Source organism: Falco rusticolus, chromosome 5 (genome assembly GCF_015220075.1).
Source record: "Falco rusticolus isolate bFalRus1 chromosome 5, bFalRus1.pri, whole genome shotgun sequence".
NCBI lineage: Eukaryota > Metazoa > Chordata > Aves > Falconiformes > Falconidae > Falco > Falco rusticolus.
In genome coordinates this window covers 46723361-46751327 of record NC_051191.1, presented here as the reverse complement: position 1 = coordinate 46751327, position 27967 = coordinate 46723361, and the positions used below count along the sequence as shown (strand labels likewise).

The 27967-nt window shown below is 42.9% G+C and overlaps 1 protein-coding gene across 2 annotated transcripts in view; it reads left to right on the top strand.

Moving 5' to 3' along the window:
* Nucleotides 1–1338: 1338 nt before the first annotated feature.
* ELK3 (ETS transcription factor ELK3) overlaps nucleotides 1339–27967 on the top strand; it is a 39661-nt gene continuing 13032 nt past the window's right edge. For both annotated transcript variants that reach the window (XM_037389710.1, XM_037389709.1), the window contains exons 1-2: nucleotides 1339–1758; nucleotides 18611–18819. In XM_037389710.1, coding sequence (XP_037245607.1) covers nucleotides 18613–18819 — 207 coding nt within the window. In that variant the 5' untranslated portion in view covers nucleotides 1339–1758; nucleotides 18611–18612. The remainder of the gene's footprint in view (nucleotides 1759–18610; nucleotides 18820–27967) is intronic.

Below are 27967 nucleotides of genomic sequence, written 5' to 3'. Positions count from 1 at the left end.
TGAGAGGCGTCCCTACTCAAGGGGAGATGCTGTCATGCAGTCTGCTGCCATGCAGGAGAGGTCGGCGGGCCCTGGGCTGTCCACTATTTATGGAGCAAGGTAATTGACTCGTAGTCATATTTGCATACCGACTACAGAAGTTAGTTTCTTTCACTCTTAGCTTGAGTCAGACCTTGACCAGCACTGGTAAGTGGGCACATTGTTCACAATAGCCCTTGGCTATTGTGTTGTTATCCTTCTCTCCTGAATTCATTTTGAGTTGATACAGCCATCGTGACCCCCACAGGTGGTTATTACTTGAGCACTGTCATGGAAACAAAGGTCTGGGGAGGGAGGGGGGAAGGACACTGCCACACTGCAATCAGCAACAACCCAGCAGAGTGATAAAAAGTAATCACACTTTCTTTCTATGCTATCTTGCACATCAAGAACACTCTAGAACTGCAGCTAGATTGCCACACTGCAATCAGCAACAACCCAGCAGAGTGATAAAAAGTAATCACACTTTCTTTCTATGCTATCTTGCACATCAAGAACACTCTAGAACTGCAGCTACTGTGCTGGAATGATAAACCTCTTGTAACTGCTAAAAGAAGTAGCAGTGCAGTATTGATTATAAGGTGTTATGCACTGAACATCACCGATGTGCTGGGCAGACAGAAGATAATGTCACTCAGTCGGAGAATTTCCAAATAAAGTTAGAAATAGTACAATGCAGATGTATGAGACACAAGGAAAGACATAGAGGCTGTAAACTGCAAACACGGGAAATCTGCCCCTTGTAATAAATCCAAACCAACAGTTCAGATCAAAGGTCTACAGCTTCAGGGTCAAAGCCTAAATCCCAGTCAGCAAACTACCGCTGGCCTGCCTGAGGCATGATGTTGAGCTGGAAGACCCAGCTCGGGTTTGACAACAGGAGCGCCCACTGACTTTTAAAATGCCATTTCCCATAATTTATATCCTTGTGCCATGTCGCGCCGCTCCCGTATTTTGCTGTCTATGCGAGGTCCAGCTTGAGAAGGCGCCCCAGCACGCTCGGGCAGCAAGGGCGCACCGCCAGCCCGCGGGCACCCAAGGCTGAGCCCCCAGCCCGGCGGGGCCAGGCGGCCGCCGCTCCCAGGGCCAGCGCCTCGCCCAGGCCCCTCGCCATGCGCCGGCAGGACGGAGCGCCGCTCCCGGGCGCCTCGCAAGCACCTCCCGACCGGCAGCCGGGGACAAGCGGGCACGGTCCTGCCAAGGCGCTGCGGCCGGCTGGTAGCCGTGTGCCGCCGGTGGGCCCAGCGCCGGGCTGGTGGGAAGCTCCTCCCCAGGGGTGTAGCACAGGAAGAGGTGGAGGTCGGGGGAGCCGCTGGAGCTCCCTGCGAGCCGCTGGAGTTACCGTTACCCGTTTTACTATGTGTGTGTCTTGTATTACAGCCATGCTGCACATCAGTGGCCAGAGCGAGGGGAGAGGGGAGGAAAAGCCTGTTTACACAGACTGCAAACCGCCTGGGGAATAATGCAGGAAAGGAAGTGAGCCGGCTCTGTCTGACTGCTCTGACTTCCTGCTCGCTCTCACACGGGCGCGCACACACACACACACACACACACACTCCGGCCGAAAAAAAAAAGGGGGGGGGGGGGGGGGGGAAATCAGGATCTCATTACAAGAGCAACAGAGCGTTTGCAGAAGACTGTCAGCATGGAGAACCAGGGGATTTTACCCAGCTCCCTCTAAACTACCAGGAGAGAGCGGAAAAGTCCCTCAGCCGCTGGGTAGGTACAAGTGCCGCGGCGCCTGCCCCGACTCCTGCAAAGTTTCGGGGGTCTTCGGGGAGGGGGAGAGGAGGCCGGCGCCCCCCTGGCAGGTGGGGCAGCGCGGGGGACGCCGCGGGGCAAACGGCGGGCTGGAGGTGAGGAGCGCGGGTAGGGGGGCTCGGAGCCCCACGCGGGGCCGGGGGGCCCGGGGGTCCTGCCCAGGTGGGGCCCGGGCAGCGCGGACGGCAACGAGGGCAGGGGGCGGCGGCTGGAGGGCGCGGGCTCCCGCCGCCTCAGGGGACTCCTCGCACCGGTCGAGGGCTGCCCCGGGGGCCCTGCCGCCCCCGGGAGCCGCGGGTGTAGGTGAGGGGACGGAGCGTGTGCGCGGCGCGGGCGGGCGCGGGGGCAGGGGCTGGGGCGTGAGGGGAGACCGGGCCGGGAGGGGGGCGCTGCCTGACAGGGCGGAGCGGTCGGGGGGAGCCCTGGGACCCCTTCCACCCCGCAGCCCCCTCGGCGGTGCCGGGTCGTATCCCACCCCCCCTTCCCCGCCTGTGTCCGGCTGCCGGGGCCGCGGGGGCCTGCCCCGTAGGAGCAGCATCACGATAACGGCGTTCGGGGCGGCGGGGGCCGCCCGGGTGCCTGTCACGGCGGCGGGGGTCGCCGAGGGGTCCCCAGCGCCGCTGCGAGGCCGAGCGGGGCCGGGGGGGAGGCGGGGGCGGGGGCGGGAAGGCTCTTGCAGAAACTGCAGAAGGGGCTTTAAAAAAGAAAGGAAAAAAAAAAAAAGTGTCGGGAGAGTTTCTGGCTTGTCTGGAAACAGCAAGACTAATTGCCATGCGCTTCCGGTTTGAAACTGGCAGCAGACAACATCTTGAAAATGAGTCACTGCAGCTCACAAAGAAACTCTGTGGTTTTCTCCCTCTCAGGTTTATGTATTTGCTCCTTTTTAGAGTTTCCTTTGTAGTCCTCTGCCTTCTCCCTGGCCCTCCCCCTCCCCGCTTTACTTAGCCACCCCCTGCCCCAAGACCCCTTGGCCGACGTGGATAGTTTCCACGACCAGCCGAAAAAACACTAAAAATGTTTGTAAGGGAAGGGGTGGGGGTGGGGGGAAGGAGAGAGAGAGAAAGGGAGAGAAAGTGGAGAGTTGTTTTTGGATCTGGCTTTGCTGAAGGTTAGAGGGACTCTGATGCTGCAGGGGGAAAAAGTTCCCTGAATTTTCCACTGGCTGCAGGAAGAGAGCCCATTTAGTCATGGCTAAGTAATGTCTGCACACACACCAACTAATCTCATTAGGAGTTTCCGTTCGCTAACACAGGAGGGTTTTGTGAAGCCCTGTCAGCCTTTCTAACATTGCAGTTGAAAGGGAGACAAGTTACATCTTTATTTACTTAGGGGTGTAGTGCTAAGACAAGTTTACACCATGCAGCATCTTTTTGGTCATGAGGACTCCAAAAGCCAATGGTTTTGTTTAATTTCAAGCAGAAGGTCATGGTTCATCTCGTATTTTGCTCATACAGACTTTTCAGTTATTTCAGATTAAATGTAATTTATGCATAGATAGTTTGATAGGGTGAAGTGCAGAGATGAGGTACACAGAAGCCTGTGTTACAACCGGTATGTGCTATGCATCTGTGACAGTTGTGTGTAACTGCACTATTAGAAGGCTCTTGTGCCAAGATACTGAGGTGATGGTCGTGTACATTCACTCACATAACCCTCCCATACTGGTGCTTTACATATCTAATTTTCAAGAGATTTTGTACATGCCGCTTTTGTCTTAGTGGTTTGTGTAATTATTTAATGATGATGATTTATTTTCATAGTGGTCCTGAAAGAAGTCTATGTTCAGAATTAGAAAGATTTTTGCCATGCCCCATAAGTTAGAAGTTAACAACTTTGTGCAAAAAAAAAAAAAAAAGGTCTGGAGCAAACAAAGAAAATGGAGTCTTGCTTGCAAGTGAGTTTTGACTTGAGGAAATATCAAAAAATGTGAATAAAATTGCATGTAATAGGAAATAACACTTAGCTACTTATGTGAGTCATCATTTGATAGCACTAAACTAGCAAATATTGTGCAAAAAAGTAGTACTTGGTTGGAGAACTAATTGCAATATACTATGTGTTTACCTTAGAGGGTCTTCAGTGTTTCCTGTACTTCCTATGTCCAAGCTGCTTAGAAAAGTTCTTTATTAACATCATTTTACAGAGGACTTTTATTACTGGATTAGTGGTACAGTCTCCATACACTGATGCCTCTTGATTTCCTAGTTGAGCAGAGAAGAATTTTTGGAGTAGTGTGTAAAACAAAAAATGCCTAATCTCTGTTTCAGTCAAATGCAGTCATCAGGTAGTAAGAGCTTTTGGAGTTCAGGAGTTTTATTTCCTTGGTAAAATTCTAACTGCATTACTGGGCATAATGTTCAAAAATCTGTTGAATATGTTATGGAACAGTTAGTGTGGTGTACAATACCAAAACTCGTACTGAAGAGCGTTCCCTAGCTCTTATTATTTCTCTTTGAAATACGAACATTAAATTGCCCACTTATTGCATTAAATATTGAAGGAATTTCAGTGTGCCATTTAATGAATCAGCGTAGATGAAGCACACACATATACAGATAAATATATATGTAGTTTATCTACACTGTATAAATTTCATACATTGTTTTCACTCAGCATAAATAAAAGCATCTTGATGTCCTCATAGAAAAACAGATGTAGTAGTAGTGTACTAGTTGTGTTCTGTATATTTGAAAAAGTGAGTAAGAAGTAATCTATATATGTGTCAAAAATACAACAGTTCTGTTTGGAACAGAAAGAAAAATCCAAATATCAAATAGTGCGTGATGGTTTTCACTCAAATAATAAAGGTGTTTTCACTGTAAGTATGATTTTATTCTTTACCTGTTTTAATTTACAAAGTATGAAGGTGTGTGAGAAGAATACATAGTATCTCCTAAGAGAGGAGATATTGTCATCATTGCTTGTATGTTGATTTTCCAAATCCCGTCTATGAGTTGTTCCTAAAAAGAAGAAACCTACAGGTTTATATCCTTTCTGATGTCACCAACTCCAGCTAGATGCAACAGCTGAAATAAGCACAGGGCGAGAAACTCAGCTACAGTCTTCCTCATGACTGCTTTTATAAACCACTGTGAACATGGATGCTTTTATGTGTAGAAACAAAAATATTTTATTCATTTGCAGTTCTTACTGCTTACTGATTCACAGTGGTTCTTTGCTCCTGTTACTTAATGTTATTTCGTTAAACTTAAATCATGAAAAGTATCTCACTCCAAAGGCTGAAGTATTCCCCTTTGCTGTGCATGAAGTCCAGTTACATAAAATTTACCTTCTTGCTGTAATGCCCTTCTTGGGATGGAGGCATACTTATGATAGAGGTATTCTTATGGGAAGGTATTACTGGTCAAGTGACTTAATATAACTGAAGTTGAAATTTACCTTGGTTTAAACATCTGTTCTGGAGGACTTGGCACAGAATGAAAGTAATCTTGAAGGTTCACTAAGGTGCTTGGAGCTTGTTGCTTGCTCTGAGGTTCCTAAGATTACATGTAGGAAGATAGGTATACCTAATACGGATGTGGAGGTCTATCAGCTGTACAGAAAATACAGATTTTAGCTTTGGGAATGCAATCACATGACAACATGTTGCTTCAGAAGAAAGAAATGGATGCCAAAATAAACAGACGTTTGGCTACTGAAGGTAAGGGAGAGTGGGATAAGGGCGGGAGAACCAACACACAGTTATTTGTGAAGCATGTATTTATAAAAACTTACTTTGACTAGTGTATCTTGGTGACCTGGTATAAAATTCGTATGCTCATGTAGTTACTGTTATCTCTGTGAGCAGTTGTCGGTCATAGTACTAAATAATCTAGGATAGCAAAGATAAACTAGCTAGGACTTCCCACAGAGATATGGCAGGTTGGACTCATTTGTGCCATTCAAACCGTTTACCAGTTTTCTTGTGATGGCTCCGATGTGCAGCATGCCTGGATGCTGCTGCTTGAATCCATCTAGAGCCGTGACACTGATTATAGGACACTGTCAGCCTGAGCCCGTTGCAAAGAGCACTGTTGGTTTTGAGCTGCGGTGTGTCTTTATAACCGCACCCAAGGGTTCATGCAGCAGGCTGTCACTCACAGGCCTTTGAAAATCCTGTTGTGCTGTGCATCCCTGGGTTGATTCACGTGGCTTTCTCCTTGGTGTTCACCACAGCAGGGAATCTCACAGTCTCGAATCATTAGACAGATACTTTTGTCAGTGGCTTGCTAAATGAATCAACTAATATTCTGGAGGCTGTTGAAAGCTCTTGAAAGACTGAATATGTGTGTTCTCATGTTGAAGTATTTTGTTGAAAAATGAATGATTAAAGAATTAGTCATGATTTGGAGGAGAATGTCAAGGTGTAGGCACAGGAAGTCTAGCTCACTGCACCGCAAAATACAGGGCTGCATGTATGGAAACAAAGCAGATGAAGCACAAAGTATGTCTCATCTGTGCGCTTCACAAAAAGAAAATGCGTCTTTGTCCTTAAAGCTTTCCTTAACTCAGTAATTGTGTCAGAATTCAAATTCTTAATTGTTTGCTGTTAAGAGTGGATATTAATTCAAAAGATCTTTGAAGGAGACTTGCTGCTTTTCTAAAAGCAAAGACTAAAGAAAATACCTGCCATAAGCATTGTGAAAATATCACTAAGGCACTAACTGCCAGCTAATTCAATGCCATTTAATAACTGTATAGTCATTTTGCATTTTTAATTTTGTATGAATACTGTGGTAGTTTTTGCAGTACCAAAAAGTACCCTGGAACTGTTGATCTGCTTAATCAGTGTAATTCATGGCTGGTATCTCAGAGTGTACTGAAACACTAAATATTTAAGTAATTATTTTATAGTTATATTACAGTTAAGAACGTTGGAGGACAACTTTTGCCATGACCTAAGCAGATACGACTCAGCTGAAAATTAGACTTTTTTACTCTGATGGAGTTAGTTACCAACATCACGTCTGATTTGCTCAAGTAGCATTGCTGTGACTAAAGCAGTGGTGTTTGTCCTTTTCGTATCTGTGGAGCCATAATTATTTTTGAGCAGTTGTGCAGATGCCTATGTTGCAGTTGAGCCAACTGTAGTAGGACGGTGGTACTTTTGCCCCTCCTTTAGGAGGAACCCATAGACTTCTGTGTCAAGGGCCACATGTTGAAAACTGCTCGCCTGTATGATGACACCTATGAAATGGATACACCTATGAACTAAGACAAATATCAATCAGCTGTGTGAAGAAAAGTTTCTAAAGACTATGCCATGTGCTCTGTCTACATCTGAGCAGTTAGATACAGCTCAGGGTCTTCAGGAGAAGGATTTCTGTAGGAAACCACAAACTTACTTTGTTTTGATCTTTTAAAGCACTTAGACATGTATTTATTTTTGAGTGTGTCAGCACTTCTGTTAATGCACTGAGATTAACTGCATGTTGCAAACATTTAAATGCTAGCCTAGGCCTTGAATGTAACTAAGGCGTTGGAGTAACTCTTGCTTGCCCTGTGCGAGTGTCCTCCTAGTCTTCCCATAGCTTTTCTCTAAATTTTGCAGTGTCAGGATGTATTGCGTGTGTGAGGGATACTGCCCATTCTCTGGCTTTCCTCAGACCCATTTCAGTCATTTCAATCACATCTGTGTTGCTGCTTGCCAACTTACTACTCGGTATTTGAAGATTCAGAATATACTTTGGATACTCCTTGCAAATACCAGTTACTGTATGTTAAGGTATTTTGGCTTTCACGCAAACAACACTGTCTTAGTTTATTCAGCTTTAAAGTATACAATTTTTTTGATTTTGTGGATCCTAACTTGAAGATAATTTGAGGTACTGGGAGAGGAAAACTTACGTCTTACATGTTGTCTTTTAGTTTTAACTGTCACTAAATTATGTAATGAATCATTTGGTTGTAATTTTTATGGTTCTTACCAATCATTCAAATGTGGTAGAAGGTTTCTAAGCACTAACCTATTAAGTCCTGTTAATACAATTTTACAAGACAGGTCTTTCTCTGAAAATACTAGTGAACAAGCAAAGACGTTTGTGTAAAATATGTTTTCACAGTTGTACAAAAAAGATTATATTCTATCTAAATGGTTTTAATCAAATGCCCTCCTATAAGTTTCCCATCCTCATTTTGCAAAACAGCTGACAGTTCATCTGGAAAACAGATTTCTATTACGCATCCATTTGCCTCTATTGTGGTGATACCACCTCTTTACTGCCTCTCTGTATATTTCTTCTTTTGTTTTGGTTTTTGATATGAAGAAAATTGATCAGATGTATTTCAGTTTAAGCTTTTTGGGAAAGATGCTAATGAGTGTTATTGTTTTCAAATGTTTATATTGTGGTAATGTTGAGTGGCCTCTGTTGTATCAAGTCACAATATGGTACAAACAAAAAGTTTATAGACTCAAGTACCACTATTATTTGTTCCCAGCAATTAACAGTAAATCATGAGAAGAAATAATCTTTTAAAAGCATTTGGAAAGTAAGAACAAATTCCTTTTGCAACTCTGTTAGCTAAATCTGGAGAAAGTTGACTACCTTCAGAGAATATCTTCCATGTTATACTAATACAGCTGAGATGGGAATGTGGGTTTAGATTCTAGATACAGACCTCTGTGAAGTCTGGTGACTCACAGCAACTGGCGTGTGTGGTTAGTTTAGCAAACTGCGAGCGTGGAATAGGACTGGTATAGGAAGTATGACTGCAGCTCTCCTTCAGTACTGCCGCTTCAGTACTGAAGCGTTGTGATGCAAATACTTCCAAAACTGCACAGTACCAAGGCTGGATTGTTTCCCTGGAACTAGGGTACAATAAAACTGACTGTACAATCTCATCCAAGTTGAGGAGAGGCGGAAGAGGCTTTAAATTTTATTTAAACGTGGAATCTTATCCAGGGTTCAGCATACAAATCAAAATAGTGGCTGTTATGTATCCTGAGCATCAGACACTAACAAACTAGTTGGTGTATTGATATCAATTCTAAACATGGGCAATCTAGGCACTTTGTATACCAGTAATCCTCGAAATAGTGTCCCGTTTGTTTCTCCGTCATAGTTTGCAGCTGCCATGGGAATTAGTTTAAGTACAGAGGACACAGACAGTACAGTAAAGTAACAATCAGATCTTCTGTTGGCTGAAAATCTCATGTATTTTTTTATATATTCTGTTGGGTATTCCAGCATTTAATGAATGATGTTAGGGGAAATGTGTGGGTGTGACCTTCAGGTTCTTGTTGGTGTAGTAGGCAAGTGAATAATGCCAGAAGATAAGAATCTTTTAATTGGGTTTCAGTTTAGCTTGGCGCATGATAAACATGCATATTAGAACTTTGATTAGAAAGGAGAATAGCAGATCTTTGAGATTTTGACTTGTAAGAGTGATTCTTAATTTAGGTTTTTACTATGAGACCATTGCACACAGAAATAATAGCATTTAAAGTGAAAAATATAGACCTTGACTAGTTGCTCATTTTTTATGACTAAGGAACTTACACCCTGGCTCATGCTCCAAGAACTATTGCAATAGCACTAAAGTTTTGGGAAGAAATTATCCAGGTAAAATACCTCTATGTGTATGTAGGTTACCATCTGCTGAGTTGTGTTGTGCCATTTTCAGTATAATGCTATAATTGACTCCCCTTGCAATGTGGCAATATACAGGTAAGCCTGTATATTTTTTAATAGTTTGATGGCTCATTTTGCTAATAGAGCAAATTCTGAAAATTCAGTGTGCATGGGAAGGTGAGCTCTGACTGCCAGTGTAAGCTGTGATGATCTTGCTTCAGGTTTTGTGGAAATTGCCAGCCACCTCAGTTTGCCTGAACAGAACTCCCAGGACTACATTTCCTGTGCTTCTGGCCACGTTCCTCTCTGCTCATGGTCTTAAAAAGACGTGGTGGTTTATCTAAGTTTCTAGTCTAGGAAAAATCGGTTGAGAAGGGAAGATCAGGTAAAAAATCTGAATATGAAATGTTTTAAAACCAACATTTGAGACAGTTTAGTAGTATTAATACACCATTTGAAATATTAGAGGCACTAGCATAAGTTACAAAGCATTTGTTCTGTTGTCACAAAATTGGAAAATTTAATACTTCAGTTTAAGAAGGGAGTGGAGGTAAGGAAAAAGCATTTACATTTGGGAGTAATCATCACTAGGTATGTCATGTAAACTTTCAGAATAACCACTGTTCCTGGAGGCTGTATCTTGTGCCCTCTTTAGCTATTTTTTTTTGTTTTCATGCATATCTTCTCTGAATTTATCAAAGGGACTATCAGAAGTTTTATATAGGGCAGTCAAATAATCATGATCTGTGTGCTACTGATGCCGACAAAAAATGTAAGAGAAAGTCATATGGGAAAAATAAACATATAGGGCTGGCTTTGAAAGGCGAAGTCCCTCAGATTGCATTGTAGTGCATTGCCAGCGTGCCACAGATGTGCACCACATGAGCAGAAAGCAGTGTGAGGAGTCTGCATTCATTTTATGTCCCAAGGTGAATGGTTGGAGCCATTATGGGTTTATGTAGTTTTGTTTACAGCTAGCTTTAGAAATAGTTGAGCACGTTATGTTTTTAAGCCTTTCACGGGGAGACAACTAGCCATATTCCCTCCTGCTAAGGGCTTTTATTCCAGTCAGATTAAAAGTGTTTCTTGAACTGCATCCTTACGGAGAATCTGAAAACACTCGTGCTCTAGAGGCGGTGTCATCACACCTCTGCTTGGCAGGCGACCAGTCCTTTGTTGTATTAATTTGGAGGTTGCAGAGCCTTCTTCCTTTGGACATCTGCCCCCGCCTTTCTTTGACTTAGTTAAAAAAATCAAAAAACTGTAAACATTGTATTACCAGGTGTACCTACTGGAGGCATTACTGGATATGTGTGCGAGTGCTTTCTTTTCTCCAGTGGAACTTGATGTTAGCCTATGATATTTTGCTAGATCTTGCTGCTGTCTCTTTTGTGTTGCTTTTAACCACATGAGCCTGTTTATTTTTCTAAATGTGCTGGGCCAGAACAGTGGGTATTCTTGCTTGAGAAGGAGACCTTGTAAATTATTACTGTAAATAATCTTTTAAGTTAGAACACCAAGTTAAGAGAAGACTATTAGGCAGAGTAGGCATACCTCATGTGACTGGTAAGTACATCGGCCAGCAAAACCTTCTGTGCTTTTTTGGCACATCCGTAAACCAGCCTGAGTTTGTGTGGCAATATTACTGCAGTTTTGCAGCAAATCGGAACTTGCGTGTTGGGGCACTCTGTAACTTTTTCTAATGTTTCCACTGGGTGGTGCTGCAGGAATTACTTTTTTTTTTTTTTTCTTCTTTTTTTTTTTTTTTTTTTCACTTGAATCTGCATTTCCCAGAAAGACGCCTCTAAAATATAATAGGAGGAAGTCCTGATTTAGAAAGTTTTTGCAGTTTCAACACAATGGAAGAACTCGGAGGATGCTCTGGCAGGAAATGTCCTGGTTGCTGGATGTGGAAAAATTACCAGCATTCTGTATCATACACACAGTTCCCTAAAGTGCCCTGGCTATGGATTGCACCATTAGTTTGATTTATTACCTTCAAGAGAGAAAGTTCTGCATCAAGTTGAAACAGGTATATTTACACACTTAGCTGCAAGCTTATTTTTTAAAGGTCAATTAAATTTGCAGTAAGATCTCCTTTGATGAGTCCTTGAAAACTTTGAGTAAACAAATTTGTATTTGTTTTTCCTCCTTTCTGGTGGAATCACCAACTTTTTACCAACCACATCCTATTTATCATCCTTGAAGCATCTCTGTTGAGAAATAAAGTGTGAGGACTGACTCAGACTTTCGCCTTGTTCTTTCAGATGTTTCCGAGCAAACATTTGGGCATATTTGGCAGTTGTCTTTAACCTCTCATGATATACTCACTGTTATACAGATGAATTTTTAGTGAAAAATGTTATGGCTGACTGATTTTTTTGATTATTCTAGGAAAGTTTCTTTTCTTGATCAGCACCCTTTTGCCTCTGTAATCAAATGCAAAACAAGCGTTCTTCAATTTTTTTAATAGAAACTAAAATTTAAAAGAGGAAAAATTGGCCTAGAGGATTTGTAAGCTGTTCAGCTTTCCATACGGACATTCACTTTAGAACTATGTTAAAAATGTATGTAGCTGAAACAGCTAGAGACTGCCTTACTCCATATTTTTCTCTAAATATACTCTTTGATACTTGTCATTATGGAATGGAATTGTTTTGGTAATTTCCAACAAAAGTTTTTTTAAACTCTCACAATTGTTTATAAGTATTAACATACTTCAAAAATTACTATGGTTTAGCAAAATCTCAATTTCTAGTATTGAGGAACGGTGGTTAAAAAAATAATGACAAAACAGTCATGTTCTTTTACATGTTATTGCAGCAGTCATCTCAAGGGTTAAAATGAACCTGAGACACTTAGAAAAATAAAACCAGAGCTGCTATTACAAACTGGGACAGATGTAGGAGGCCAGGTTTCCTGTGGTCCATTTTCCAGTTTCCTGGCTGCAACCTGCAGAAATAAAGGAAGCCGAATGCTTAAGTGAATGAGAAGCTAACAATGCCCCATGTCACGCTGCTCAGAGAAACGTGCTGTTGGCCAGAATTAGGATACAAAAGCAGTAAGTTGATGTACAAAAAATATACACACGTTTTCCAGAGACGTCAAAAAGGAGGGGGGAAAAAAAAAAAAGGCATCTGTTACAGAGAAATGCTGTGTGCTTGCAAAAGCACACACTTGCCTGTAAGGGAAATGTAAGTGGAGGTGTGTGACTGCTGTGGTGGGGCATACAAAAAGGAGCTCAATCTTTTGCAGCTGCTTTGGCAACAGAAGGAATCAGCAGTTTCTTCATACAGTAAGGGAAATTAATTTCCCTGCTCTGCCTCTGCCTCTTAATCCTTTTCATGTACATGTCTGATCACCATCTCTGTGTGACTACCTACAGTGCATAATGCTGGCTAACACCTTTTATGTCTTCCTGATTTAATTGATCTCCAGCTGATTTTTTTCAGCCTCCGGGCTCCCCAGCCAGTCTATCCCGCTCAGCTGTCCCTCCTCTGCCCCAAGTCCCATGACCTGGTTTATAGCTCAGCATCCCAGATGTTCCTCTGCGGACCCTCTGAAGCAACAAGGGGCTGGTTTTGATCCGAATGCCTTGGGGGATTCCTAGTTTTAGCCTTCAGAACTTGTTCATGTCAGTTGTCCAGGATCAGCAGTATATCTTTTTGTTTTAGAAAGGCTCGAGGGGAGCTGACATGGAGTGGGGAGAAAGAATCCCGGTAGGAAACCTGGAGTATGTGGGAGAACGGAAGATAAGAACGCATCTATAACATAGTTGCATGGAAGCTAAGGACCTCTGTAGAGGTCCTGAATGCTACAGAGTTGCTTTCCAGCTTTCTGCTGGAAAGCTTTTTTCTTCTAGGTTTTCCTATGGAACAGTCCTACAAAACTTAATGCCCCAAAGACTATCCTGCTTATCTTACAGTTCATGTCATAAACCTTTCTGATACTGAGCTTTTTATTTAGCTAGCCTTCTTTGTCTCTGAGCCTCCCGGTTTTCTACTGCCTGGATTTAAGATGGTTTACTTACTTATTTTACATTGCCCAGCAGGTTAATGACTAGGGTTTTTTTGGACCTTAATGCCACTTTCCTGACATTTTGTTACGTAGAATTTTGTATGTATTGTCTTGGGCAAAAAAAAAATGGTACTGCAGCTCACCAGCACCTGCATTTTTATGTACTGTTGGTAGCATGAGTTGCATAATCCTTTTATAAGGCTTGCTCATGCTGGTAGCAGTCAGTCTCTGTACACTACGGGGAGAGCTAGTGTTTGGCATGTGGGCCCTTCACCGAAGTGAGGAATTTAGGCATCCCCTGTACAGGAAAATAATATCTTAGATGGGATTCTTTGCCCTGTGGATATCTCTGTCCTTTTCTATTATTCTCTTCAGGGAGAGCTTACAGTGTTGACTTTGCTGCTGCTCTAAGTTGAGGCATTTCCGTTCGTCCCTTATTTTGGTTGAAAAGAATAGGGGCAGTATTATCAGCGGAGAGATTCTGAGTTGCCTCCTTCCTGCATCAGTCCTGAACTTTAAATTTGATGTGAGGAGATCACATTGTATCACACTGATCATGCAGTTGGTAGGTTTTGTATTGGGAGGGGATGGCCAGGGGGCACATTTGAAAGAATATAAATTGGTAGTGTAGAGCGTGTTAGTGTGGTTACCTGTCACAGCGAAAACTTGGTCCTGAAATATGCTTTTGCTGGCTAAGACAGCATTTCCAAGTACAATTCCTTCTAGCTATGCTAGTGATTATTTGCGTTGGTGATAGTGGAACTGATCACAAAGTAAAATTACTAGGCTATTTAGGTCAGGTCAACCTAACACATTTTGTTTCAGGGCTTAGAAAATATCTTTGAATGTCAAATGCATTGTATAAATATTTGGAAAATGCTAAGATGGCAAAACGACCTGTGTTAAAGTTAATGGGTGAAAAATTAGACTCTCTTGTCTATATGAATTTTAATTAGGCTTTCCATGACACAGAATATATGTTTCTTACATAGGTTGCCTGTCTTGTTCTGTACCGTAGATGGATGTCACTATCTAAATAAGTGATTTTTTTAAAAACTATTTTTATCCTAATCCATGTAATTCAGTATGTGGTTCCATGTATTATTTATTGCCCAGCATTCAAATCCTGTACTGAGCACAGAAGTAACAAGAATATTTATTGTTACTATTTAATATTAATAAAGAATTGAATGAAATGTGAAATATATGCCCTGTCGGAAGTGACCACATCCTAAGACCTGTTCCTGTCAAACTAAGACAAGACACTGAATTTCCTCTAAGTCAGTAAAACTGCAAACCAGTTAGAAAATACATAAATGAAATACAGTGTTTTCTGAAGGTTTCTGACTCCTCCCAATCATAATTTGTAATAACTTTTAATATAGCTCACACATTTTTGATTAAATTACATGTCTTGTAATATATCTGTCTTGTGATTCTTTTGCTCCACCACTCAAGTGAGGCACAAGTTAAGGCTTAGTACACTGTGTGGACACTTAATACTTTGTGGAACCCTAAAATGGTGCCTGTAGTGAAAGGCAGGTTAATACTTCTGTTGACCTGGCTGGAAATGAAATATTTTGCATCAGTTAAAAAATTCTGTCACCACAGGATCTTAGATTTTGACTGTTCTGCAAATCACATTTTAGAGAATGTAAATGAGATGCAGATATTAACACCAGTTCACTGAATTCAAGGTATTTAGGATTTTACATCACCATGTATGCTGAGCATGAAGCTTCTATTAGAGGTAGTTACAGCTGTGAGTATTCGGTGCAACTCAGACCTGAGTGCCTCTGGTTGGGTGCTTAGAAGAAAAGGACCATACAGTTAATGATCAGCTGAAAATGTAATTTGCCTGATTTGCCTCATGTAGGAATCATATACATTACAGTTGCTATACAAGCAATATGGGAAGCTTTATACAGGAACTCTGCGGCAGATGGAAGGAAGAAGTACAATGCAGCATTGAGCTGTTTTAATCTCATTTCTGTATGGGCAGACTTGGGTCATATCCAGTAGAAGATTTATGCGTGTACCAGTTAAGCACATCGATGTTGAATTGTGAGGTGCGCAGGTCCTTTACAAAGCCTGTTCAGAGCTATGCATTTGGAGAGTTGATGGTAAGGTAAGCAGGGTGGTGAGGAGCTGCCTAAATCTAACCCCACCACAGCCATCTGCCCTGTATCCAGCACCTGAAGTGCCCCCAGAGACTATGTGTCTATCTCAGCTGGCTGAAGAACTGATCACCAAGAACTGAGCCACTTTGAAAAAGGTGGCAGTAACCTTTTATGTAATAACCTGATGGAACTCGCCTCTCCTTAGGCACGGGGACAGATAGTACAGAGCAGGTACTCCTGTAGGATATTCTTACCCGGGCTTGCACTCTTCATGGGTTTTACATTATACCTATGGCTGAGTCACCATGAGACCCACACTCGGTACATAAAATGGAATCCAAAACTGTTTACATTTTACAAATGGTAAGCGTCAGAAACCGGGTTCATAATGGAAAGTGTAGTGCACCATTAGCTGTAGGTTACCCTGTTCTTGGGTAGAGGTGAATGGGGATGGAGCAGACCACAGCAAAACGTGCTTCGCTGTGAGTTCAGTTCCACCTAAACCCTCTGAAGAGGCATGGTTGCTGATGATCTGAAGGAAGACGTAATTTAAAGTCTGGATGAGAGAGCTGTATCTCTGAGGTGTTGTAGTGTTTTGGCTGATGGCATGGTGGTGGATTTTGTTTTGATGCTAGTATAACTCTCTTCCATCTTTAATTTCCTCAGCTGAAGTTCAACTGACAGGTCTTTGTAGCATGGGACACCTGTGCACATTTTAATACAATTTTGTCGAAAGATGTAAGTTTCTTCTAATTTTCTAAAGCAAAGGAAGTTCTGTTTGTGATTTCTTGTTCAGAAGAGTTGTGTGATAGAGGCTGAAATTATGCAAAGTATCACTGTATAATACTTGATGTTCAGAAACTAATACGATTTAGAAGTAATATGGCTGTATATACCTACACATTTAGTGAAGTAAGTGGCAAAATTTGTAAATATTAATTTAAAAGTGTGTATATATGATACCAGATTAATAGGGATACTTTGTTAGCTATGATGTTCTAGATAATCTGTTAAAGATGTTAAGATTTGCACAGATGGTATAGTTTAAAGGAACTTTTTAAAGATTGTAAAGCAAGTATAAAACCTTCAGGTATATTTAATCCTAGCTGTACGTTTTTCTTCTTGCCTTACACTATGTGGAAAAGGATTTGTATAAAGTGATTTAAAAATGCAAACCTTTGAAAGTGCCAGATCATCTGTATAGGCAGGTCTGTTTTAGAGATACGGATCAGTCCTGGGAGCCTGTGCCGTCTCTTGAAGGTGCTCTGCAGTTACTGTGGTACATAGCTGGGTGTCAGGGAGGGGCATTTTTGTCCTTGTCATTCAGACCGGATTCTCAGTTCATTAGAGAAATGCAGGGATAAGAAAAGCGCTTTTAATTCTGCAAACACATGTTTGGCCAGTGTACCTAGAAACTATTTGGACCAAAATAGAGCTCCAAATTGTGTTTTTCTGTAAAACTATTGACAACGTTCTCTAGCATCTTTAACTTGCGTTTACACTAGTGAAGCTTATGCAATTTATTTTCGTTTATACGAGTGAAGCTTATGCAACGTTATTTCCTTAGTGCTGGGGCAGGCTTGGGAAGGCAGATGCCCCCGCAGCCGCCCGCTGAGCGGGTCCACCCGGTGGATAGTTGGGGACTTGCGCCCTCGTGTGGCCAGCACACCGAAGGGAACGGCAGGCAGCGAGCCTGGCGTCTGCCGGCCAGCTAATCTGTTGGGACACAAACAGCAATGTGTTAGGAAACAAAATGAGAAAGAAAGTTAAAAATCATGAGCTTGTTTAGGTAAAGACAAAAAATATACGTTGTCGTATGTACAAAGGTAAGTCAGGTCATAATTAGCCCTGTTAGCATCATAGTTGGTTAAACCAGTAATACTGGCATTAGTTAGACATAATATAGTCGTAGAATCGTTTAGGTTGGAAAAGACCTTTAACATCATCGGGTCCATCAACTTTCCAAATTAATCAGGAAAGGCTAAGAAAACATGATTTGATACCCTGTTATGTTAACATGCTAAGGCTAGCAACGTTGAAAGTGAGGCAAAATCTCATTTTGTATTTCTGTAGTTTAAAAGGTCAGTTTTAGCTGCATCTTCGCTACAATAATAAATTGTCTTCCGTTGCAGCACTCTGAAATTTTAAGTGGTGTATATGCCTGTGCTGAGTTGGAAAATAGTAATTCTTTAAATTTATGCTTCTGTTGCAATACCTGAAAAAAAGGTTAATTCTAGGGAGGGCTCTACTAGTAGTACAAGCAGTTCGCAGAGGAAAAAATATTCAAACAACCTTAGAAGTGAGATGTGGGCACTGTTAAAATATTCCTAGTTCTCAGCTGTGCATATGATAATGAACGGAAAGATCCCTGTTAGAGAAAGGTTCAGGGTAAACATCATTACTGTGCTTAAGCGTACTGAACTTTCAGCATTTCTGCAAAATACATAGTACCATTTGAGCTATTTGAATTGGCAAACAGAAGTAGCAAGAGCCGTTTCAGGGCCTGGAAAAAACAAAATAGACAAAGGCCATATGACATCGGATAGACAAAGGCCGTATGGCACTGGGAAGGCAGGTGGTGTGTGGTGGGAAGGAGAAAGAGTGTAGTTTCTGGTCAGCCAAAGACAGCTGCTCTGGTTTTTCCCTTTTCCTTCCCTTCTTCACAGTTACATACCCAAATAAGTTCAGTAGGCTTATCATGACAGTAAACAGCAGTTTCCCAGCTCATTTCAGTGGATAGTTCCATCAAGTCCTTCCCCCCCCCCCCCCCCCCATATGTCCCTTTGAAAGGTGGTTGCATTCATTGAATTGAAGACACCAACTGGAGGTGACCCTGTACCATGTGAACTATGTGAGCAATGCTTTTCTAAATACTTACTCTAAATATGTGTCCCTTCAGAAAATAGCAGTGGAAAAAATACTGAAACGGGAGTGCAAGACTCGTAGGTCTTGTGGATGTTTGGTTGTAAATGGTATAGTAAGCTTCCTTTACTCTGTTACGTAGAATGACTCCTACACAGAACTTATAACTGAAATGAGCATTGGGTAGAACACCTGCTCCCAAATGTTTTTCACACTGTTGGTCTCCTTTGTCCCTTGTAGGTATGGAGAGTGCAATCACACTGTGGCAGTTCCTTTTGCAGTTGCTGCTAGACCAGAAACATGAGCACCTGATTTGCTGGACGTCTAATGATGGCGAATTCAAGCTACTCAAGGCAGAAGAAGTGGCTAAGCTGTGGGGACTCAGAAAAAACAAAACTAATATGAATTATGACAAGCTGAGCCGAGCGCTCAGATACTATTATGACAAGGTAAATTTTGTTATTCTCATGCAGACTAAGAAAACGGAAACACTGCCATGTAATATTTCATCTCTGTGTGGAAGCTATTGAGAAGTTCCTCTAACTAGTTTTTACAGTAGACGATATTGAAGGCAATCGCAGTGGAGGTAAGAGGGCAGCTAAAAGACTCACAGGAAGACACTGTACATCCCATTTCCTGAGGAGGGGAGGTTTTGACCTAGGTTTACACTTACTGATGCTTTCATGTGTTTGTGAGTTTGGCTACCCAGCATTTTCTGTAGCTTTTGGCAACAATAAAAGCTGTTGATAATGGAGAACTGTTTGATTATTACAGCCTGCGTAGGATCTTCTGGAATGCAGGGAGATGGTAGAAAGCAGTGATACTGCGATGCAGCAGGCAGAATGGCAGCTCTACCCATGTCAGAACAAGGAAAAGACAAAGAACCCAATGGCATAGAGGGCGGGCTTGAGTTTCCACAGTTCTTATGGGACACGTATTTTGGAGCATAGATCCTGTTGGTCAGTGTTTTAGCTAGTCTTGCCTGAGCTTTCTGGTGCAACTTTTCTGCAGTTGAGTTGGGTCCTAATTTATTAGCTGGAAATACAATGCTGAAACACTTCTGCAGTTACAGTGGTGCAGTATTACCTCAGCAGGATCTCACTGTAACTATTCCTTTGTTAATGCTCAGTGTTTCTAAGAGTTTGGAAATATTCCACTATGTCATTTTAGGACAAAATCTGTGTTAGCTTCAAGAGTGGTCTAGATTATATGTTGCTGTCATTTAACTAGCAGTGATATATATGAGAGAGCACTAATGTGATTGTCTTACTGGATGAAAGTGCAGAGTAAGAGCAGCAAACAGAGGGAAAAGTGGCTGATCAGTTGGTGGATGTCAGAGCAGGTGTGTGTTTGGGTCTGTTTGCCAAGGTAGTAGGCTCATGCTGAGCTCATCTCAGGTGAAGGCTGTATTTACTGTACAATGTTAAATTTATTCCCATTTGGGAACTTATCTTCTGGATATCTCAAGTCAAAATAGTGGAACACATGCTTTGGTAAGGGTTTCTTCATCTAATTTTTCTGCCCGTGCCAGACCTACTGAATTTTGTCCCTCCTTCTTGGATACATCTTTTGAGGTTTGATAGAACTAATAAGACCCAAGGAGTCAGCACAGTTTGGGCAGCAACCTTATAACTGGCAGGCTGTTGTTATTTGCACCCTTTCAGAAGCTGATTACAGGCAGATAGTGTAGGCATACACTTAGTGCAGAGCTGTTGGTTGTTGAGAGCTCCACTTTCAACCTCTTTATTTAAAACTGAAATTTGGAATGATAACATATTGAACATCGTAATCTGGTATTATTTACTACATCAATCAATTTGCTTCTGATTTTCAGACATCATGAGCGTGCCCACAATCTAGAAGAGGCCAGTAGAGGTTGCTGGTAGCTAGCATCTCTGAAAATAAAATTTCTGTGGTATAGTGGGGGTTCATAAGATCACTGTCACTCTTGTGAAACGTTCTTTCACTTTGACATTTAGTCCTTGGTCTTACTTTTCAGTGTGAAGTGAGGCGGCAACAGTACAACAGAGAATGCAAAAATGAGAGCAGGGAGTAATGAGGATATGTATTAGATTACTGTAACAGAAAGATATTTGAAGCAAATCTCTCAGGTGTGTCAAGATACTAGAAGGAAAACATTGTAGAACACAAATACAGAGGTGCTAAAATATCTTGCATATTCACCTTTCTCAGTTTTAAACTCCAACAAATTCAAGGAGTTTCCAAATTGTTTCTCCAGCCTGTTTTGGTTGAACATTATATTGGTTTTACTAATTAATATTAAATCTTTTCAGGATTAGTTCCCCTTAAATGGATATTTTTTTATAATATGTCTAAAATAATAGGTTTTACTATTTCCCATATTCTTGAAGATGAAATATTAGAAAGAAAGACTGCTACAGATTTTGTATATTAACAAGAAAAACTTCATAGCCATGCTTAGTGGTCTGTTCTTGTCTTGATTTTCAGAAAAGGCAGTGAGATGAGATCATACAGCAAGTAACACCAGTGTTCAGCACGGTTATGGCATGTTTGCTGTCTGCGCAAGGTGGAGGAAACAAGATATTGTTGCTGAACTGAGCTCAGAGTACTGTTGTCCTGTGTTACTTGCAGTGCGCTAATTCTTGAAGGGCGCAGTGGGGTTGGGTGCTATGCGGCCAGCCTAACACAGCAGCGAAAAAAACCATGTTGACTGCAAATTAACTGTGCACAATTTGGTGATCGGACTTTTCATTACTCATACTGGAATGTGGAAGGACTCCTTCTCTAAGAATTTTTTAGTTTCAGATTTAGAGCTGTAAGTTCTGCAATTAAACGTTTTCAGTATTTTGTCCACTAGAAGTCAGATTTTTCCATTTAACATGTTTCAAAGATGGCTTGACTGAGAAGGCACAAAAGGATTCGGAGAGGACAGTGCAGTGCCAAGCAGTTGGTGTGATGAATACCCCTTCACTAAGTGCTAAAAAGGCTTCTGCTCAGCATGGGGAAGCTCGCTTCTTTGTATGACTCCAACCCCTCGGCTTATAAACTTGCCTGGGATCGGTGGAGACAGAGTGCCTGCTGGTGAATGAACAGCAGATTCAGGCAGAGCCTAAATACAGTCTGACTGAACAGACGGACATTGCTTAGAAACAAGGCACGAGGTATTTCTAGCACTTGTTGTTTGAGATCCCTCTGATTTCTTAAAATCAGTGGAATATAATGGCTCCTTATTTGAGGCTTTGGTTCTTCTTTTATTCCTTAACTATTTTTTTTTTACCCTTGTACTGTTTTCAGTTGCCCCCCAACCAGCATACACGTCTTTGTCATCTGTTTTGTCTCTGCTCATGCAGCATCTGGCAGAGGAGTGGTCGTGCAGTTTCTTCACCAGGGCTCTGGCTGAGGGCTTTTCGGTCTGCAGATTTTATCTAGGTGTGGCACAAGGATTTTGGCCATTTTTCCAGGAGTTCTGCAGTCTAGTGGAGGTTATAGGTCCTAGATGGAAAGAAGGATAAGCTCTTTCTTCCCCATGTATTGTGATCAGGGTTTGAACGCCAAACCAAAACCGCAGCTATTGCTCTTTAAATTGAAGGAGTAACTCCTTTAGCAGAAAACAGTGGGAGCTTCTCACTCTCCGTGTAGGTACGGTGTGTTGTGTCCTGTTGGTTCCCAGGCAGTGGAGAAAGGCAGATTATTAGGAGAGTGCAGAGGGGCAGGGGAACTTGCTGCTGGTTTTGAAGCATGAGAGATACTGACATAAGGTAGCGGATAATGAATCTGGCAGGGCAGGTTTGTGGGCTGGCAGGGAGTGCTCAACACTGGGTTCAATCCTAAACGCATCCCCTGCCTTCAGTTCAGTCTACGTTGCATAGCACAGAATGGGAAGAAGTCGAGGGAAGGAAAGGCTCCTTGGCATTCTTCTTCCCCTTCTGCAAAACAAAAGGGGAAGGGCTGGGAAGGTGAGGGAGCCTCTCTCAGCCTTTTGCACTCCTCTCCCCTGACCATTCGCTAGTTTGTGCGATAAAGCAGTCTAGACCCTGAGGTAACCTTAAGGAGTCTCCTGAGATCCTTGTCCCCTCTGTGGCTCTTGGCAGTGATGGATGTGTTGGCAGCTGCGTGTGCTGGGGCCAGTGGGTGCACACTGAACAGACGGGATAAACACTGTGCTGCAGGCTGGGGATGGCAGCAGGAAAGGCAAGAGGCAGCACTCTGCACAGGACTTTGGGTTGTGGAATTATCAGCAGGGGCTTCTCTGCTGTAACCCAAATGATCTGGCAGCATATGTGAGTCTAAGGCGAGGGGCAGTGATTTTTTTTTTATAAGTGATGGTGGCACACGGGATGGGCATTCCTTTCTTGGGCTGCCCTCCACTGCCACTGCATACGGCTGACACAGCTGCTGCTTCACGGTTTGCCTTTGAAATTACTCACCGTGGAGAAATAAAAACTGATCACTGGATAAATGGAGGTTTATGAGCCCTGCCATTTTGCTTGGGGGGGAATGCTGGCTTGTTAAAATTCATCATCTGATTCATTTGAACTTAAAAGTAAATTAATTGCAGTACTGAAGAAAAATAACACAATTAGGACAAGTTCCTTAGGCTGGCTTTGAAAGCGAGCATGACGCGCTGTTGAGGCTGATGGCTAGATTTATGTTAAATTCACATATAAAGCACCCCAGGAAATGCAGAGTGTGGCAAGTCTTGATTGTCGTTTACTACCGTGATTCTGGTTGCTAAAGGTTTGTAGATAATCTGAAGGCTTTCCATCTCCTGTTTCGTTTGTTACCCAAATTCCCCTCCCCTCTCTTTATTTAATGCATTTCCCTTGTTACCTCAACAGAGCAGCAGAACAGATGACAGTGCTGAGGAAAGGCATCCTGCACTCTCTCTACCTACAGCTTGAGCAGCGTGTTCATCATGTCACACGCTGCTGCTGGTTAGCAATCTCCTGTAACGTTTTCAGGCAAGGAAACCTTTCACATCTATTCCCACGCAGGGCACTTTAGCTTGATGTGTAGAACTAAAATACCTTGGTAAGTAGGATTAGTTGGTTTCTTTTTGTTGAAGTTGCCCAGTTACTTTGTTTTTCTGGTAACTGTAATGTAATGACAGATACGTTTTGGAAGTCTCCAGGGGTTTCAGGACTACTAAAGGTCTCCATGAATATTTCAAGATGACACCACAAGAGGGAAGCTAGTGAGTTTTCTCGTGAGTTTTTTGGGTTGTTTTTGAGGGAAGGAGGGCAAATCCAGGAAGTTACATGAAGATACTGACATTAATAGGGTGTAACAGTAACAAGCCCTCAGAAGTTAGGAAATGCAAGAATCACAGTTCCCTGTGTAACCTTAATGTTTGCCTTAGTTGTGCTGCACCTTTAATTACAGTTACATACTGTTGCAGCGAGCAGCTCTTCAATATTTTTGCATCCTCTCTGAAGAGCATGTGGCCCCAGGCTTTAGTTAGTGAGTGCTGTTCAGTCTGTCTTCTAAAGACAGAATAAATCATTTAAGTTTCAGTTAATGGCTGCCCGTTGTTTAGATGGGTTGGCAGTATCACGTATAGTATATACATAATATGGGCTTCTTTGTGCTTGTTGGAGAGCAGGGGACAGAGCTTTTTAGGTGCTGTTAGGATTCAGATATGCCCATGGCATTCCCTCCCCTCCCGTAACACGTCAGACCCAGTAGCCTGGTTACTAGTTCCTATTTTTAATGCTGAAGTGTAGGTGGCAGCATGCAAGAGTTCTTTTGGGAAGAGGGTCTCTTGCTTGGCCTTGTTACAGAACTTAAGGATATGAAATGATAATGAAAACTATTATTTTACTTTTCGGAAGGTCTTCTCTTGAGTTACCTCAGGGGAAATAGAGTATTACAATGAAACAATAGCAGTATGATGGTGCTAGAGTACCATCTATATGTTTTGTAGCGGTACAGGTAAGATGTTACAAGGAAATACTTGAAGGACCATTAGAATATAGCTTTATAGAGAATTGGAAGGAGCTTCTTTCCAGAGTCATGTACGGAAGTCAAGAAAGTGCAAGTCTGAAGTCGCATGGAAGTGGTTATTGAGTGCTGTCCTTATGGGAAGATGGGACTAAACAATTTGATATTCAGTAAGAGGGGATGGGTACAGGAGAAAACCCAAGAACCCCCGTGAAAGGAGTGACAAATAGTTTGTGTTTGATCTGAGAGGAAAGAGATGCCCAGCAAACTGCAGCAGAGAGAGCAGAGAACCTGGGAAGAGGTGCCAGCCAGAGGAATAGCCTTTGTCTTCCAGATGGAGGTGATGAGGAAAGGCTGAAATCCAGTTAAATGAGCCTTGTGCTTCCAAAGGTCAGTACAGGTGTACAGTACCTGTGCCTCCATCAAAAAATCGACAAAATCTAGCTTCTGCACACACGGTATAATAAGCATAAGCGCATAAAGTATGATGTTAACAGAATCTGCCTGCCTGCACACGCTGATGTGGGCATGTGCCCTGGTTTTTGGAGCCAGCCGTGCAGCCACAGGTACTTGCTGCCAGTTTATGTACTTCAGACACTGGGGTGTGAGCAGCCCTCTCCCTGGGTAAGGTTCCCAGTAGCTGGAGGCAGCCTGGCTCCCTCCTCATGGAGTCCTGTGAGGACATAGCCTAAGTGTCCCTACACATGTTGCATCCCTTAGTATTCTTGGAGCCAGGGAACTTGCAACATGTCCAAATGGGAGTTAGGTGCAGCAGCTACAGCTCTGGTCCTTCTTTCCCAAGCAGGGGCGTTTGGTACCTACAGGGTTTATCCTGTTCTGCTGTAAATTCTGACGTCTGGGGCAGCCTGATTACAGGTCACTTCTGGGAGGAGGAAAAAAGTCCCAGTCTCATCTTCTTGCCCCTGAGGCCCCTCAGTAGTCTAGTTCAGCTAGAAACTGGGTCCCGTTTCCCAGCTCAGTCTCCCGAGTGGCTCCTGCAGCCACCAAACTGGCTAGCTAACAGGTTTGAGCCAAGCCACTAAAATCCATGTGTCACACCGATAGTATAGCTAAACCTTAGCTCTAAATGGCTCAAACAGGGAGTAAGGGTCAGAGGTGATGCGAATAAAACACAAGACAGAAGAAATGAAGTCTGAGTTGCGCCAACGCACGGGAAGACTTCTGGGAGGGAATAAAGAACCGGAAAGAAACCCAGAGGTCACATGCTGTTGAGATGTCAAACAGCTCCTGTGTATTTTGGGTTGGCTTCCAAAAGTAGTAGCGCATATGCATAGCTGACACAAAAAACTCCCAGCCACGTTATAGCCTGGTTTAAGCTGGAGGGGAACCGGGCCAGCGAGCCTTTGCCGCCTGGCTCGGCCAGCTGGTCTGTGGGGAAGGGCTGGTGATTCAGAGCACTTGGGTGAGGCTGGCTGTGGAGGTGCTCCCACAGCGAGTGATGTGGTGTGAATAAGCCTGAGCCCAACGGAGCTGATGTGCCGGAGCAGGCACGGGGCAGTGCTGGGCCCGGTTCCTATCAGCAGCTTTCGAAGCGCTCTGCAGCGGGGCGCGCGCCTCACGTGTGCGGTGGTGGCTGTCCTACAGATGGGGAAGCGTGAAGTGTTCAAGTGAGGAACAGTCAAGAAACCAGCAGAAGAGGGGCATTCCCAGCTCCCTGCTCTCTGTTTTTAAATGTCACAGAGTGCTGTCTCTTGGTAAGATTTTTTTTGTTGTTGTTTTTTTAAGCTGTTGGGCTGGAGCCCCTCCTCCTGGCCTGGGTGCCCCGTTCTCCTCCCCAGCAGCTGCACTGGCCCTTCCGGAGCCTTCCGCGGCAGCACAGCCCCAGAGCTCCCTGCAGCCCTGGCCGCGGCCACCAGCACTCCTTGCAAGCCTGCTCATGAGGGAATTTACCTAGAAAATTCAAACAACAGAAAAAAAAACCAAACGGCTAAATGTGCACAGGTACTTGCTGTCCTGCTACCAAGTGAGTGGTCTGGTCTCCCTGCAAGTGCAGTCCCTGGCAAAGAAGATTTCCTTTTTATCTCAGACTGAGGGTGGAAAACCCCTGCTTGCCATGATGCCTATCACTGTCTTCTGTGGTTTGAACCGTTGCCCACAGCTCAGAACGATTCTGATACATCACTGAGGTGATGGTAAGAGTAAGCTGCTTTTTACCTTCACTTCAATTATTTGTCAAAAAAATTAGAAAAGCCACTGGCGTTTTGGAGGCACTTAATTTGCGTCCTTGTTTTCTCCTACATGCAGGTGGAGATTTCCTCAGGCTCCACATTTAAGAGAAGCCTGTGAAGTGCTTCAGGGATCTGCACTTGAATCCTTTTAATCTCCAGCCATCGTTAAGTGGGCTTTTGCTGCAGGCTTACAGAGTCAGAGGAGCTGTGCTGAGAGACCTTAAAATATAACTATATGTAATAATAGCAGAGGAAGTGTAAACTCACCAGCCCGTTCGGTTGCTTTTTATAGCAATGCTCCTCTATTTCAAACCTGCGCCAGTGTAAAAGTGCCACCTTTAAATACATCTAATCTTCCTCTGCTGGGAGTCACATTTTCCACATAAGATCTCACTGGCCAGTGCTTGATGTAACAACAACTCAAAGCTGCCAGAAGCAGAGGGAAGGTATATTTTAAATTAAAAAATGTAGATTAAAGAAGAAAAAAACATCAAGTAGTGATGTTTTGGTTTTGTGAGTAGTTTAGAGGTTTTGCCTTTTTCAAGAAGAATGTAATATTGACAGTGCAGAAAAAGTCAAGTCAGCGCAGAAAAACATTTCACCTAATTAGCACACACACACACACACAATCTGGGTCAAGCCCAAAGCCATGGCAATTAAAGCTTATGCAAACTGTGATCCTGTTGGCTAACTGTATGTCTTGAACATTTTTGGAGAGCAAAAATAGGCATAGCAGGACCCTCCAGGTAGGTAGATGTGCATACAGTTTGGCATGGAAGAGGGCAGTTTTGTGCCTTTAGCCTGAGCTTCCTGAAGTTAATTTTCCTTGCTGCAGATCCCTGTTATCAGCTTGGGAAACAACTTTCTCCGTTTGTGCCGCAGCTCCTGACCTGTGAAGCAAAGCTACATCCCAGGGCTTTTTGAAGGATTAATTTTGTATTCAAGAGGGTACCTGAATGAAATGCCAGGATACTCAGATAGATGAATTACAGAATGCAGGAGTTCAGCTGAAAGACAGAAGAGGTTCTGATACCCAAGTACAGACTTTTTTTTTTTTCTTTCCCCAAAATGAATCTTGCTTTTGTGACAAAAATGACGTAGTGTGGGCACTGCAGGCACCTAGCACTAAGTACTGTCCATATATAAATAGGGATGATGTTTGCGTTCCTTTTTCTTGCCTTCCCCCCCACCCCCACCCTTTTCAGTCATTTTAACAAATGTTTCCTCTACCGGTCTCAGAATCTGTGGCAGAATGAAAAACAAACTAGATTTTTAGGAAAATTGTAAATATTTACATCTCCATCTGTACAGCAAAGCAAATGTCTGTTTGCAGAATATCAGCTGGAGGTGCAGCAGATGTGCTGCACTGAAGGGAAGCTTCTTGGAAAGGGTTTTTCAGAGGTGACTTACAGACAAACTGTCCACCAGGAGCTTCAAGGAGAGAGAAATCACTGGAAAGCTCAGGAAATACTGCTTCTTATCTTCC